General features: G+C 31.6%; 1 protein-coding gene across 1 annotated transcript; it reads left to right on the top strand.

Moving 5' to 3' along the window:
* The first annotated feature begins 11,890 nt into the window (after window positions 1-11,890).
* On the top strand, window positions 11,891-14,609 carry LOC132758908 (uncharacterized). The gene is made up of 3 exons (XM_060750617.1): window positions 11,891-12,142; window positions 12,504-12,632; window positions 13,712-14,609. Exons 1-3 carry the CDS (start codon window positions 11,948-11,950, stop codon window positions 14,567-14,569), a joined length of 1,182 nt encoding a protein of 393 aa, XP_060606600.1. The 5' UTR covers window positions 11,891-11,947; the 3' UTR covers window positions 14,570-14,609.
* The last annotated feature ends 1,043 nt before the right edge of the window (window positions 14,610-15,652 follow it).

Genomic DNA, 15,652 nt, shown 5'->3' with positions numbered 1-15,652 from the left:
TTATCATGGAACCTGAATGTGACACAGTAGTGTCAATCAATGAAAAGCGGCGTATGGCCCCCAAGTAAAAAAAATTCGTGTTCCCTAAACGAGAAAACAATGGGCGGAAATAAAATGGAAGGGGATCTGAGGCTATGAAGCCTGCATATCACAGACAGGACGTCAAAAGACAAGTTTAAAAAGCAGGCAACATATCCTAAGGGTGATTATACAGTATTCAAGTAGGAATACTGGAACCAGTCCCCAAGTTGAAAAAGGCCAAATACAAGAAACAAGAAATACCATCTAACATGAATACACAACAATAATATCGAGCTGAACGATCTTCAAGGATCGGAAATATAACATCATTGATCAAATGATGTACGGGAGACTTTTTACAGCCGCCACACGGCACAAATAACACGGATGTGACACTGAAATAGAGGAAAACCGAATCCCTTAACACGACAAAATTGTAAAATGTTGCAGGCTCGGTTTTATTGATAAGTTTATCCAATGGTTTTATATTGTAAACAATTAAAGTAACTGCAAAATCTCATTATTTGTGGGGGACAACTTTCCGTGGTTTTCGTAGATAATTCGGTGAAAGAATTTAAGATCCAAAGAAATTTAATTTTGTTTGTTGCGCAGTTATTTATATTACATGGTTTGCTTTAATAAACTGTTTTGTGAAAAACAGACAATTCCCGAAATAAAGATCCCACAAAAGTTTCCACTTTGACAAAACCACACAATTTCATACCAGCGAAATATCATAAAATGTAACGTTTTTGAGTTTTTCTTTGGAATACGATTTCAATGATATTCAACAAAATTCTTATATTCTGTCGTCATGATTAGGGTTAATGTGGTTATTGAGTATATACAGTAAGCTTACGCTTGGTGATACTTAATCATATCAGAAACACCCTTATAGTAATGGCAATCGTTTTCCATGTCAGTACACATGATTGTATTGTAATCAGATTAATGGGCCGACAGTTTTGAGAGACAAATTTCTTATGGAATTTGCTCAGTTTGTTTGTCCCGAGTGACAAAGTCTTGATTTGCTTATTGAAAACTAATTTAATTTTGTCATCTAGGTTAATTTATCATATAAATGCACTAATGTATTTTTGTTGTTTAGATTCATAGATCCTCAACAAGAGGACACAATTTGTCCGTCCGTAAGTCCTAAAAACAGGATTTTGTAAAAAAAATTCTCCAAACTCACATTGACTTAAGCTGAGGCATTTGGCATGACTATCTTCTAGTGTATGTGTTTTGTTTCAAATTCTGTTCAAATTACTGTCAATTATGACAATATGGTGCACCTCGGGGGTGGGGGGTCATGAGTTTTCCTTCTATGTAAACAGTGAAACATAAAAGTGTTCTTTTCTAAACTAAAAAGGCGGCATGAGTCTGGATATTTGACATGTAATATTGTCTACATGTTTGTTCAATTATTAATTTTTATTGGATCATATTTTGCCCCGCCTCGGATGATAATGGTTTTTGGCTTTAAAAAAAGAAAAGTTAAGCTATTATTGTCGGGGCCATTGCTGACCAATACATTCCATAGCAGCAATTGACTTTCTTTATCATCAAATAACTGCCATAGTAACCATTGACTTTCAATAGCAACCATTGAATTCCTTGGCAGCCATTGAAGTTACATAAGAACAAGTTATTTTCTGAACAACCATTGATTCGCCATAGTAACCAGTGATTTCAAAGGCAGAATCATTGACTTTCCAAGGAAGTCTTGACCTTAATTTAAAACGATTGATTTTCAATAGCAACCAATGACATCGATAGAAACCAAAAGCTTTTCATAGCAACCGGTATCTTCCACAGCAACCATGACTTCAATACCAACCATTGACGTCCAGTATCAACCAGAATTCAAAGCAACTATGATCAATAGTCATTGTAAAAATAGAAAACTTTAGTTTTGTTTAGTATGACATGGACCTTTCTGATTACGGCTTTGACTTGTTAATAAAGGCATTATAAAAATGGCATTTATAAAAAATAAATCTTCTATGACAAGACTAGAACAAATAATTTAAAATGTTATATGCCTTATTTGCATGTATGAAAATTTTATAATTTATCATTTTACTGTGCATTAATCTTACCCTGTCCTAGGATGACATAAGATAAAGTGTATATGATAATATGATCCCATTTCATTGTCCATAATACATTTGGTTGAAACTGTCGGATGTAAATATAAGGGGGAACAACTTATTATTGTGTGTTATTTCTTATTTTTTAAACCATTCATTGTCAAAAGCTGCAGTATGATACTCAGTAAACGGAAGAGCTGATTATTACCACCATGTTTCTTTATTGCGAGCGTTCTTGACAATCAATTTAAATATGATAGTCAATATACTTTGTATATGAAAACATTATAAAATAAGCGTCATTACAATTTGCTCTCGTGAAATGTTCTGTATTGTAATCATTTTAATTATCCCTTCCTGTCAGTGTGTTATTGGCTTAGCTCTAGCTAATTTAAATAATCAGGATGCAAATAAGATTGGAAAGTGGTCTGTAAAGGAAAATAAGCAGAACTAAACAGGAAAATATTAGAAAACATAAATGATAGGTATGTAATTTTGTCTCTGCCCTTAATCATTAATGTATCCCAAGGCTCAGTCAGTTCCGTTTCTATGTAAATAGCATGAAATGATTTGGGCTTAAACCAATCTACCATTGTCAAGATTGCTATGGAAAGAAATGGTAAAACCTGTATCGCTCTTTTAAGCAGACTGAATGCATTTAAAAGATTGCAAGATTCTTGCTGATTAAAGTTCACAACCCAAATATAATGAACGGGAATTGTATGTCTGTTTAAAGGTACTATTATAAATTTGCAGATCAGTATGTCGGTGGATATATAATATATAACATTAAAGTGGGCTCTTTTTACAGTTTATAATTATTTAGATGTATAAGGTTCTTTTTACTTTAAGACCATATGTTAATGGGTTTCATAAAATATATTGAGCACACATTATCTTAAATTTATTCCTATAGGTGTCTTGTCAAACGAGCATGAGTGTCATTCTGGTGAAGCTATAATTACTTTCCAAATAGGACTTCCTGTTAATTCCATTTTATCAAATTTAGATTATTCTGTTATACAATGAAGGAATGACCGAAATGTAGTGTAGATAAAGTTATTTTTGTTTATCGTGGCAGATAATGGTAATATGTATATCATGCTGGTAATATTTGTATATCATTGCAGCTTATATTTTTAAATCATTGCAGGTAATATTTGTTGGTCATTGCAGGTAATGTTTTGTTAGTCATTACAGCTAATATGTGTTTTCATTGCAGGTTATAATTGTTCATCATTACAGGTAATATTTTGTTAGTCATTCCAAGTAATATTTTGTTAATCATTATAGGTAAAGATGAAGAAGATAAATCATCAATAAGCAGAAGTAACAGAGAAAGTTCCCCGAGTACACCACAACCAATGCCACTAAATGAACTTGTCCTTAAACAGAACCATCACAAAATATATTAAATGGTCTCATCACAACTTAGTTAAAAAAAAGATATTTATATGCCCCGAGGCCTTTGGGACGCATTATGAGAGCATTACATACTTATTTTCTGATTTTGATCAATATAATAGTCTGAAGTTTATTCTGTATTATATATAAGATGCTAAATAGGACAGAAATTTATTTATTCCGCATGCAAATTAAATATACAATGTTATGTTAATTTCATTATTATCTGCCTCTTTTTTATCAGGTTGTAAAATTTGAAGTAAGTAAACAGCTAATATTGTTACCTTATTTTACCAAACATTTGAAGAATGTGCCTTCTTTAACCACAATTTATTGAAAAATCTTAATATGTCAGTTTACAGTAACATAAAAACTACCTCTCTTTGTCAGAAACAATAATTTTCAGTTCTCAGAAACTCAAAATTTTGAATAAGGGCTTGCAGACAATAATTTTAGGATGATTTGTAGGAACGATTTATTTTATATCTGTAAATACAAGTATGTAACGTTAAATCCCAACTGACAAAAAGAAATTCACTGTAGAAAATTCAACTACACAATTTACGATGTAGTCAGAATGTTAGTATTTTCATATAATAGGACACTTGTTGATCTATTTAACAATGAAAGAAAACTTTTTCCCTGAAATTATTATCTCATCAACTCACTCTCAACTAAACAGTTTTTTTACCATGGAGATATATAAAAACACATTAATTCCTCTGTAATCAACTGTCATGTTTAATAAATGCTTACAGATATTAAACACTCTTATTCTTATGAATACATAGTCTTCTTTATTCCCCACAGTAAACACTTGTATTGAGCAATAACAGCCTTCCCGGCTAACAGCATGTTTCACAACGGTTATTGCAAGAGTGGAAAAAATAGGCAGCTTTTTCCATTTTGTAGATGATTGTTTATATATTTCTTCTGAATAAATGAATTTGTCTGTAGGGGATGGATAGTGTCTGTTAGTAAACAGTCTACAAAGTTCATACTTGGCAGACTGTCATGTTATTTAGATGATCAAAACGATATGATGAATCTCAAATCAAAGTTTTGTGCTTTGTGTGTATTCAACATATTCTGATTTGAATATGGAAAGGCAAATTTTCAGAAAAAGGGAATTTATTTATAAAGATAAAGAAATTAAGATCAGGGGTTTCACAGCTTAAAAATATATCTCAGGTATTTGATTGGTCAGAAACTAGATCAGAGTGCGCACTTACCAAAGACAATCCAGTAATTTGAGACAACATTCAGTTTTAGTTTGGTTTTTTTTTGGTTTTTTGTTGTTGTTGTTGTTTTCATTTCATTCAGGTGATATGGACTTGGGTATGCTTGATTTGTTTCTATGAAAGTCCTCATAGATAAAGAATTTAAAAAATGTTGATCATAGTCGCAGCTCACTGAATACACCCCAGTTACTTCAGTAAAAAAGTGAGCGATAGTGAAACATTCGACCGATGCGAAGAAGAATAATCAAAGTCTTGTTTTCAGAATTATTGCATATTTTATTATCAAATATGGTCTAAATTTTCCTTTTTAGTCACCATTAGCATTATAAAATAAATTTTTTACAAGTCATATATTTATTTTTCCATTCCTGTATTCTCGTGCTTTTTAATTTGTGTGATTCTGTTTTTCCTTGTTAGAAATTTACATTTCAAATTCAATTTATCTTTACTATGGCAACCTACAAAAAAATATATCTCAAAATTATGCATGCAGGATTTTGTTCAGATGGGAATATAACTAAATTGATCACAGGTTTCCTGGTTTCATCAAAAAAGAACAGAAGGGGGTATATGTCATGACGTTTAATGAACCATTTATTATAATAACTGATTGATTTAAATCCTTCTGAATTTGTCATAACTATTTTGCCATTTTATTCCAAATGCACAAATCTTTATTTCATAAAATGCATTTAATATATGTCATAAGTACAAGTTTGACTTCAAATCAGACATATGAAAGGTATCTCCAGTCGCCCAGATTATAAACTTAAATTTCTATAATGACAACACACATGTTCCTGTGGCTTAACTCTTTCCTGTCTGCTTGCGGCCACATGATTTATATCATGGTTCCAGTGCAGACCAAGACCTGCCAAAACATTTGTACCAACTGATCATAGCCGGCACTGTTGGCTGTTCGTTTAGTAAATCTTTTGAAATATTCCCTAAAACTGATGAACTGTTATTGTCAATAATCAAAATTAAAAGAAATGCCGATTTAAGATATTAAGCAGGGGAATGGTTAAAACCAAATCAAAGTTAAATCAGTTTAAAAGATGCATTGATTGTCATTTTCAGCTGAAACTAAATAAAGGTACACATAACTTCCAGTGTAAAAGAAACGATTTCAGATCAGTGTCTTTAAGCATATTAGAAAATAATTTGTCTGTCATGTCTCGCGGCATTATACGTAAGATATAAGTTGATCATATTTTAAACTAATAATGATAATTTGTTGCAGTATTTAATCTGATTGCAGCTTTAAAATGATTGAATATTCTTCCTGTAGACTTGTATAAGGGGCAATACTTAAACCAACGTTGTAAGCAAGTCAGTTTACCGTGACAGAAAATTGAATGAATGTTAGAGTGGAGATCAATCATAACACAAGTAAATTAGTTTTTGTCGAAAGTTAAATAGACAAGAAAACTAATCAGAGTTTCTGGTGTCAGATTTCTTCCCATTTTAGGAAAGAAGTTCTTTTCATGATGGAGGAGTGTTCAAAAATTTTAGAAACATAGTTTTCACTTATAGATAAATAAGATGTATTTACAATGAGTCTTGAATTTAAGCAGTAATAGTCCATCATAAAAAAAATGTAATTGTAAAGGGAGAATTGGACCGGAAGCAAATAGTTGACAGCTGCAGTCTCTAATGAGCCAATTCATGAGAAAAAAATGTTAAGTGCAACATCTTTAATGCCCCCTAGCACGACAAATAAAGTACTGAAATCAAATTGATTCGGAAGGACCAGAGCAAATTGTTAGGACAAAAAGACTATTTTAATGAATGTTCGCTGACATAACATAAAGTGTTTCATAGGGATCTATAATAAGTAATTGAAATCCATAAAATTTTACACTGTAACTAAGAATGAAATGAAAATCATGAACCAAAAGTAAAAACACAATCTAACAAACCTACATTGTACTTAAGTGCCACCAAAATGTCTAGCATAAGCAAATTAAAATGAATATCAAATTTATGGACAGGAAAATAAAATATGAGGTTAGCAACAACTCACAAACTTGTTTGCTGTTTTGTTATTCAAAGATCATTCAAAGTTTCAATAATCCTATAAAACAGTTTTTATTTTCTATTTTCACAAACACTTAGTAAGCATGGCTAGACTGATATATAATACCCTAATTACTTGAACTTGTTTGATGTCCTGCTGGGCTCCTTGCCAGTGGTTCTGTGTGAAGGGATGCGTTCATTGAATGTGCCTCCCTTCCTTGTTGATCTTGTTTTTCATGTGTTTAGGGGGAACATAGAAAAGTCAAAGTGTCAAAAAAGTATACATTAATAAATGTTACTGGTTAACTGCATCAAAAGAAATGAATCTACGAAAAGTACTTTCAAGTTTATTTCACGGAAAGATGCTGCTTTTGTCTTGAATAATGAACTTGATAAAATTTTATGCATGAATAAATCAAAGTTATTCTGCAGAAGAGATTTAATCATCTGATTTTCTCTTCTATAGAAGAGGCTAGAAGTCATAAATGGGTTTGTAAATTTGGGCATATTGTTTGATCTGCAATTCCTGTAACATCATCTTTGTGGGTTGGGTTAAAGTAAATATTCTATGAGCTTAAAGGTTACTGATCCTGTTATTTGTAAAACATCATTCTATTAGTAGCATGTATGAATTTTGCAATATTTATCATGTTGGTCATTTAAAAAAGCAGCAATTTGAACAGCTGATTGTTTTGTTTTTGTGCCCCACTTTAGGGAGGGGGACATTTAGATGTCCCCTTGTCCGTCCGTCCATCTGATATAGGGATATGGGGCCTTCTATTTGTAAACAGAACAAAAGAGAACAATAGAATCCATTCCGTAACAAAAGAAAAAGGGGTCCTGGCCCTCTATTAAACAAAAGAAAATAACAACAGAAATGGCCCTTTATCCCTATTCGGTCGGATGTCCGTCCTTCCGTCCGTCGGTTCTCATTTTATGTCGCACCTAGCCCAAAAAATACTTGACCTAGAGTCATAGAATTGACAAAGTAGTTGAGTGTGGGGGCACCCGTGTCCTTTGAGTCTTTCTTTTTCTAAATGCTTTAAGAAATAGGAAGGTGTAAATTATACTTAAGTATAAGGAATCTACGATAAAAATATTGTATAATTAACTTCTAATTTTTATACAAGAATGTTAAATATGCTATATTATAAATAATATGCAACATTTCTACCTGATACAGTCTTTATTTCAACAAAATTGTCCACATGTTGAATATTTCTCTTTTAACAGAAATTCAAAAAAAATATGTCAGTTTGAATTTTATATATAAATGTACCAGTACATATACACCATTTACACAGTGCATCACACATAATGTAATTAGACACTAGATTTTTAAGGAGTTCCACTAGAATTTAAAAGGCTAAAAACATAAAATTTGATATTTTTATATAGATCAATGTTCTTAAAACGGAAAAAAATCTGCAAAGGATACTAAAAAAATTTTATACTCAGAATTAAATTGGAAATTGATAGTGAGTGCAATTAATTCTCAGCCTGATTTGATTGCAAATTGTTTCAATGTTGTTGGTTTTTTATTATTATTATTTGGGGGGGGGATGCGGGCATTTTGTATAATAAAAAAGTTTTTTTCTGGAAAACGGGGTATGGGAATTTATAATCTGAAAATTTGCACACCAGTTACAGCTTCACACCTACATTGCCAAATGTAGACCTACAAATCTCGGAAAATTATTTCACATCCCATCATGATAAAAAAAACGTCAGTGGAGTCCCTTTAATCTTTTGTATGAATAGAATGTTCATTGGTCTGTAGCACTAAGTGTTCCTGCTGAATAAAAATAAACATGAAGAAATATTAATATGATTAAAAGTATAAATATTGGGCAAGACTGTGTCTCTAAATTTGTGAAACAAACAATAGAATGAGGCTATTTTGCCTTGCGTCCCTATATTTTCTCAGATGTCCATATAATTCATCATCCATTTATTGACAACCCTCTAATATTACCACAAAATCAATTGGATTTGCATACTTTAGCTGTTTGGAACGTTCGGAGATACTTTTACATGAGTTTTTGATAGGTTTTCGTAAAATTGTGACGGACTTTACGACTTGATGTCTCATTTTATATCTGCCTCAATTTCCATGATCAATAAAAGCACTTCTTCAAGACAAACTTGCTATTTGTGAGACTTAAGAATACATTAAGAGTAAAGAATGGAATTACTTTTCTATTTTATCACAGTTTGATTTCCCTGGCTTGTTATTCCATTTTCTCAAAACTTCACTGTCATAAAAGAGATATTTGTCTCTCTATTTCCTTCAAAGATTTTTACAGTTTATATTGCATCAACTAAGATTCTAACAAATTTATAAATGCACTAAGTAAATTTTATAACAGATGATAGAAAAATTATGCTGTATAAGATATAACCATTGTACTTTATAATGCTTTCCCAAAGAAATAATAGAAAAGAGAAATAGCTGCACTTTGAAATTTAAATTGGACTCATAAGAGGTATATTTATGGGGAAAAAAACATTAATGGAAAAAAGTCATTATAAACCAAAACAATTTGAACTACAGGTCAAATACGAATGCCTTATTACGAAAAGTGTAATAGTACCAAATAGAATAAAATTTAAAAATGTAAAGGCGTTATAACGTGAATAAATGCGTAAATATGCAAAACAGAAAGCGAAATTACGCGAAACAAAATACGCAGTAACGCGAAAAAAGGCATGATAACGTGAAAAGAGGCTTGAGAACGCGAAAAAAGGCGTAATTACGTGAAACAAAAGGCATAATAACGCAAATAAAGGCATATAACGTATTTTGGTTGGCGTTATAACGCCTATATTCGCGTTATTATGGCTTTTGTTTTTTGTTTAGCTTTATAACGCCTTTTGATTCGCGTTATAACACCCAGTGATTCATAGCTGGCGTTATGGCGCTTTTTTCGCGTTATAACGCTTTATTCGTGTTATACCGCCTTTTTATTAATGTTGGTTGTTCAATTTTATAACACATTTTAGTTCCGCGTTATATCGCTTTTTGTGTTTTTACGCCTTTTTTGCGTTATTACACAATTGTTTTACGTAAGCACAAATTTATCGCGTTTTTACGACTTTTTCGCATTATAACGCTTTTTGGTTTGCATTATTATGTCTTTATCTTTTAATTCGCGTTATAATGCCTTTCCAATATTTTATTTTAGTTCATACCATGAGGCTTTCGTAGATAAATGTATTAAAACAGGTAAATGCAAGAAAACTTCGAACGTAACTATACTAGAGACAAAACACAAAAGTATTACAAACGCAGTATCTTTCAATAACCAAAATGACTATAATGAAAATATTCTTAAAGCTATTTTAAATTGATACATATATTAAAGTTTTCTTACGTTTTACAAAGTTTTATTGTTTGTTTCTTCTATACCAGATAGTGAACAAAATGTTCATATTTCATTAATGAATGGTTTTAGTAACTCCATATGTGCTTAGATGTAGCCATTAAAAGCCATTACATTGCAGACATGGATTCAAGTGAATGTCCCTTTAAAATTAATTTAAGGAAAAAGTAAGGCATTATTTTAAAGCAACAACTTATCCATTATGTCAGAAACATGCAAGCCTGAAAGAAGTCCTCTTTAGTAATCATTTCAGAAACAGGCGTTTTGAGTAGAACCTGTATGTATTTCTTCAGAAACAGGCAAAAGCATTTGGATATAATAGTAAACATTCTGTAACGTATATAGAACGACAAGAAAGTCCATTTCTTGTACTTCTAGTATGTAATAATATAAAGCATATTACATTAGCACGGTCAGTTGACTGTCCAGCATAACAATGAGAGATCCTTACAATAACTTGCAATTAAGTTTGACAAATAGGAAAAGACATAATCCTATAAAGAATGCAATGCTGGGGAAATAAACGTGAATGTCTAGACCACTATAATAAGACAATACCCTTGACTATTTATCTTAAGTGCGAAAGGAAAGATTATGTTTATCTATCAATAGTATTTAAATACTTAAACATAGCTTGTCATTCCATGTCACCAGATATTTAAAGTTGGAATGCTGTTGACTTCCTAGAGTAGTATTTTGATGTTCCCAAAGTAAAATATTATACTACATTTAAACATTTTGACACTTAAACAATACAGAACTTTTGTCATAAATGTTTTAGAATCGAATTAATAACGGCAAATAAGTCATTATAAAAAAAGGCATAAATTATTTTTAAAAAGTATATTTATGTCAAGGTGGTCTTTAACAGAACATTATGCCACAGAATACAAGAAAATTATTAATTCTTTTGTAATGTCAATGATGTGTTTAATTATGTTTTAACAATTATAGATTTAGAGCATGCTTTAGTTTAAGAACTGAGGGAAGTAGAGCTGAGCGTGAGTTATGTGTTTAAAGGGATACTCAGGCAAATTAATTGAAAATATTAAAATGATCTTATGTTCTCATATCACGCTAAAATGACATTTTTTAAAGTCTCGGCATGAATTTTTGTATATATTCTATATATTTTGGTTTTGGAGCTTAAATATATTTATATATTTTGAATAAGATTTAGACACCAACAGAATCACCGAGTAGTTTTAAAACAAGTCATGTGACTTGAACAAACCCTGGAAGTTACAATAACATATATTGATGATATTGTATAATTGAAACAGGTCTAAGACATTCTTTCGGCATGTTCTGTAACGTTTTTTCGAGTTCATTGTGACAACTATTGGGAAGTATTAACGCTCTAACCTGACCCACATGGGTTAGGAAACCACCTTTTTATTCTTTATAAGAAAAAAAGTTTTGTTCCTGTGACTGCCTAGTGTATTCATTTTGAGGACATTTACAGAATAATTATTGAAAAATTCAAAACGAAGAAATGAAACTTTTGCCCGTGCCTTCCTTTAAAAGGTGTCGCCATGTAAACAAAATATTATTTTGACTTAAATACAAAATACTAATTCACTATAATTATACCAATTGCCAAAAAAGCAAAAGAAGCAAATAAATAGTTTACCTATGTGGCAAATGAATACTAAACTAACAAGATACCAAACAAATAAAACGTTTTTGGAATATAAAAAGATAGCATTTCTGGAGTATAATTGGCCTTTAAAAAGTATAAGTAACAAGTTAATAATTGTTATTATAGGGTCAGACTGGCAGTGCTATGTTAATATCAACTCTCAATGATGAAGATGATGATGTCATAGCTTCAGATCAGTCAGTCAGCTCACAGCATCAAGTAAAGTTACTACGGCAACAAGTAGAACATGAACACCAGCAGACACAGGTGGCTGTAGCACAGGTTCATCTCCTTAAAGAGCAGCTAGCTGCTGAAACAGCTGCAAGGATTGAATCACAGGTTTGCTTGCTTTTATAAAATATAGAATTCAGTCATTAGTCAATTGAAGTCAATCAGATGATAGACTTTTATAATTAGATTATAGGACTTTATGATGATTCTTAATCTTAAAGCTGTGAGTATGCTTCCAAATTCATGGGTATTTTCATGAACATTTTGAAAATGAATTTAGAGTAAGATATTGGGAAATAAACAAAGATATTAATTTTAACATTTCAAACGGTGCTTACGATCCACGTAAATTAGTCTAAGTAGAAATCTGATGCAAGTGACTCGATATTTTTTGAATGTATTAAAAAATAACTATTTACCTATATTGCATCATTTGTTATGACAGTAAAATAAATTCTTGACATTGCAGGCACGTACACATCAGCTGTTATTACAGAACCGTGATTTATTGGACCATATGAAACAGATATTGTCGCGCTTGCAGACACTGGAAATGCAGGCCAATAACTCTCATGATACAAACAAAATGATTGAACAGGTAAATACGGTCTCTATAATATGTGTTTAAAGGCAATTAGTTTATCTGTATAAAGATGTCAAGCTTAGTTAAATCTGTTGGGTCTGTATACAGACAAGTTAAGTTAAATCTGTGTTAAAGCAAGATACATTTGCTTAAATACAGGTTACATTAAATCTATGGAAAGATCAGCTAAGTTAAATATGTGTTAAGTCCAGCTTTAATCAAATTTACGTCAAATTTGTTTAAAAACCAGCAAAGTAAGATATGTTTTACATGTAGATCAGTCAATCAGTTAAGTCAGTGTAAAAAGAGCAGCTTAGTATCAATGTTTTAATTTTTAAACTATACATTTTTTTCGAAAAATGTACTAATTCAAATATGTTGATAAAAACAATGTAAATTAGATAAACGTGGAATCCCTAAAGTTTTCCAAAACGGCAAAATTTAAAACGTTGCAGGCTTGGTTTTAGTGATCCTGTTAATGGGCTTGTAATCTACTATCAATGTCCATGTGCTTAAGTAGAATTTAACGTTCAAACGTGAAAATGGTGAAATTTTGAATTTAGAAACATCTAAGCCAATTTAGTTCAAGTTCAGTTGCTTATTCTAAAAGGACAATTTGATACAGAAAAAGCCTTTAGTGAAAAATGAATAAATGTTATCTTAAATTTTGCAATTATCTTAAGTAAAGTACACAGTTTAACTTCATGAAAGTCTATGACTTTTGAGGGAATATCAATTTACAAGTTCATGTAAGAAAACATATTTAGAGTCAAATTAAGTGTCAAATTAAACTGTCTTCACAGTAAAGGCAATTGTATGGGATCGCATTTTTCAATATCTGTAATAATTGTGTTCATTGATAATTTCATATAATTGTAAAAAGATATAAGAATGATCTTACATGCATAATCAGTCAAACATGTATTTTATTCAGGCAGGTAGTCAATAATTAAAACTGCCATCCGTGTGTCACATGCTTTTATTTTACAAGTCTAAATTTTAAAGGGATAAATGAGGGAAAAAAATAATAATTTTTATAAAAAAAAATTTAATTATTTTCAAGATAAATAATTGATTTTCTTTGATGATTTCAGGGAAGTTCTTTGCCAGACATGACCACTCCCCAAAGTGGACCTGTGTTTTTACCAAGATCATTGTTGCCTGACAACATGATAACAAGTCAAGAACTGTGTTTGACAGACGATAAGAAACCTCTGTTTGATACAGACTCACCTGATAGTGGTCATCGTGAAATGTCCAGTGACAGCCTTTCGTTAGCTCTCCAGCAGGCAGAGTTTCCGTTCTGGGCACTGTCCCATGACGACCGCATGAAGTATAGTTTTGGTTTCGGATCTCCTGTACGCTACAAACAGACAAGCTATGAAATGACAGCTGTTGTGAACAGTAACCCATTTGCAAACAGTAAAGAGGACATTTGTGACAATGACATTTTGGATTTTACAAATGTAGGAGCTGTCTCAAACGCACTAGAATCTAGTGAAAAGGAGTGTGGCTTAGGAGTAACTCCTAAGCTGAAACCGCCCCCTGAGTTTCGAAATTTTGAATCCTTCAGAAACTCACAGGTCTCTGATGATTCAACTAACTCCTCTAATTCTGAAACAGACTCTATGAAAGATGGGATTGTGAATTTCACAGATAGTGATTATTACAGTCACACAGGAAGTAGTTTTCATACACAGTCTATGGACCAGTCTGTCGCGCCATTTGGGACTAGTGCAGATTTGAACCAGTCTGCTGGTGTCTTCAGGCCTAAGTTGGAATATCATTGTAACAATTTCAAAGATGGAAAAACAATAATGCAGAAATATTTTGATGACGTAGGGCAGTCAAAAAGACGTGCAAGTTTTTCTGATGAGGATAACACGGAGAGTTACGATGAGGTACAAGCTCCATCCCCACCCCCGCCATACACAACCGTGTATGAGGACTGAACTTTGTGAATTATTTTGAAAAGTGTGTGAGGGAAGAAAAGCGTATTTTGAAAAGTGTGTTGCGGAAGGAAAGTATTTTGAATAGTGTGTGAGGAAAGAAAACGAATAGACCAGGATCTATTGGCCAAATTATGGCCAAATCTGTTAGCTCATTCTGAAGCTAGGTTAATTTGACATGATCTTGTCTGTTTTGTATTAAAGTTAGCAATCAAATAGTAAGACTAGATAGCTTCCTTATATTACACCCTCCGCCTAACTTTACCCTCAAGAAAGATCATTAGACTCTTCAATAACTAATTATTCTGTTCATTATTTTAACATTTGGATCTACAGATTTTTTTTAACTGAAGCATTAACATTTTGGCCTAATAATATATGTACATAATTATTTTGTAAATTGCTAAAAAAATGCAAAATTATCATTGGCTCATTGCATGCTCACATCATTTATTAATTGTCTGTATATATTGAAAGGTTTCTTTGAACTATCACATTGAGACAAGGGAGCTCTGTCATAATTCAATGCTCAAAAACAATTCGATTATAACTGTAAAAGAAAAACGTCCCATTTCTAATAACTGATATCTTACAGACTATATAAGGTTTTGTTTTACCAAAAGTTGATCTGTTTTTACCTTTTATTTAATAAAATGCAAGCAATAGAATGTTATTATTTTTTTACTTTTTGTTTATGCTTATCAAAATAATATTTATTGTTAGCGCTTTTTTATGGATTGCCAAATTTTGCTTTCAGTATTATTTAAATAAAATTCACATTTGTAACAGATTATCTTTAAAACTATACAGGTACATTTTTCACACTTTATATATGTATTGGTTTGATCCATAACTGTGATATTAACAGCAGATATAAGGCTTTATTGGTTGTTATATTTTGCAGTAATATATCTATTATAGATTATAATTGTTTATATAGAAAACTTCTTTGATAATAAATTAACTTCTGCTTCAAACCTAACTGTTACCAGAGCAAACCTAGCTGTCACTGGTGCACACCTATATGTAGCTGTCACCAGGACAAATCTTGCTGTCACCTTTGCAAACCTACATGTAGCTGTCACC

Source organism: Ruditapes philippinarum, unplaced genomic scaffold, assembly GCF_026571515.1.
Source record: "Ruditapes philippinarum isolate M1 unplaced genomic scaffold, ASM2657151v2 ctg1705_1_1_1_1, whole genome shotgun sequence".
Lineage (NCBI taxonomy): Eukaryota > Metazoa > Mollusca > Bivalvia > Venerida > Veneridae > Ruditapes > Ruditapes philippinarum.
The sequence above is the reverse complement of the archived record's forward strand: the minus strand, read 5'-3'. Positions and strand labels throughout refer to the sequence as shown.

Coding starts and splice junctions, on each gene's coding strand:
- LOC132758908 (XM_060750617.1), top strand. CDS start 11,948: ATGTTAATATCAACTCTCAATGATGAAGATGATGATGTCATAGCTTCA. Junction 12,143..12,503: donor CTGCAAGGATTGAATCACAG/GTTTGCTTGCTT, acceptor TTGACATTGCAG/GCACGTACACATCAGCTGTT. Junction 12,633..13,711: donor CAAACAAAATGATTGAACAG/GTAAATACGGTC, acceptor TGATGATTTCAG/GGAAGTTCTTTGCCAGACAT.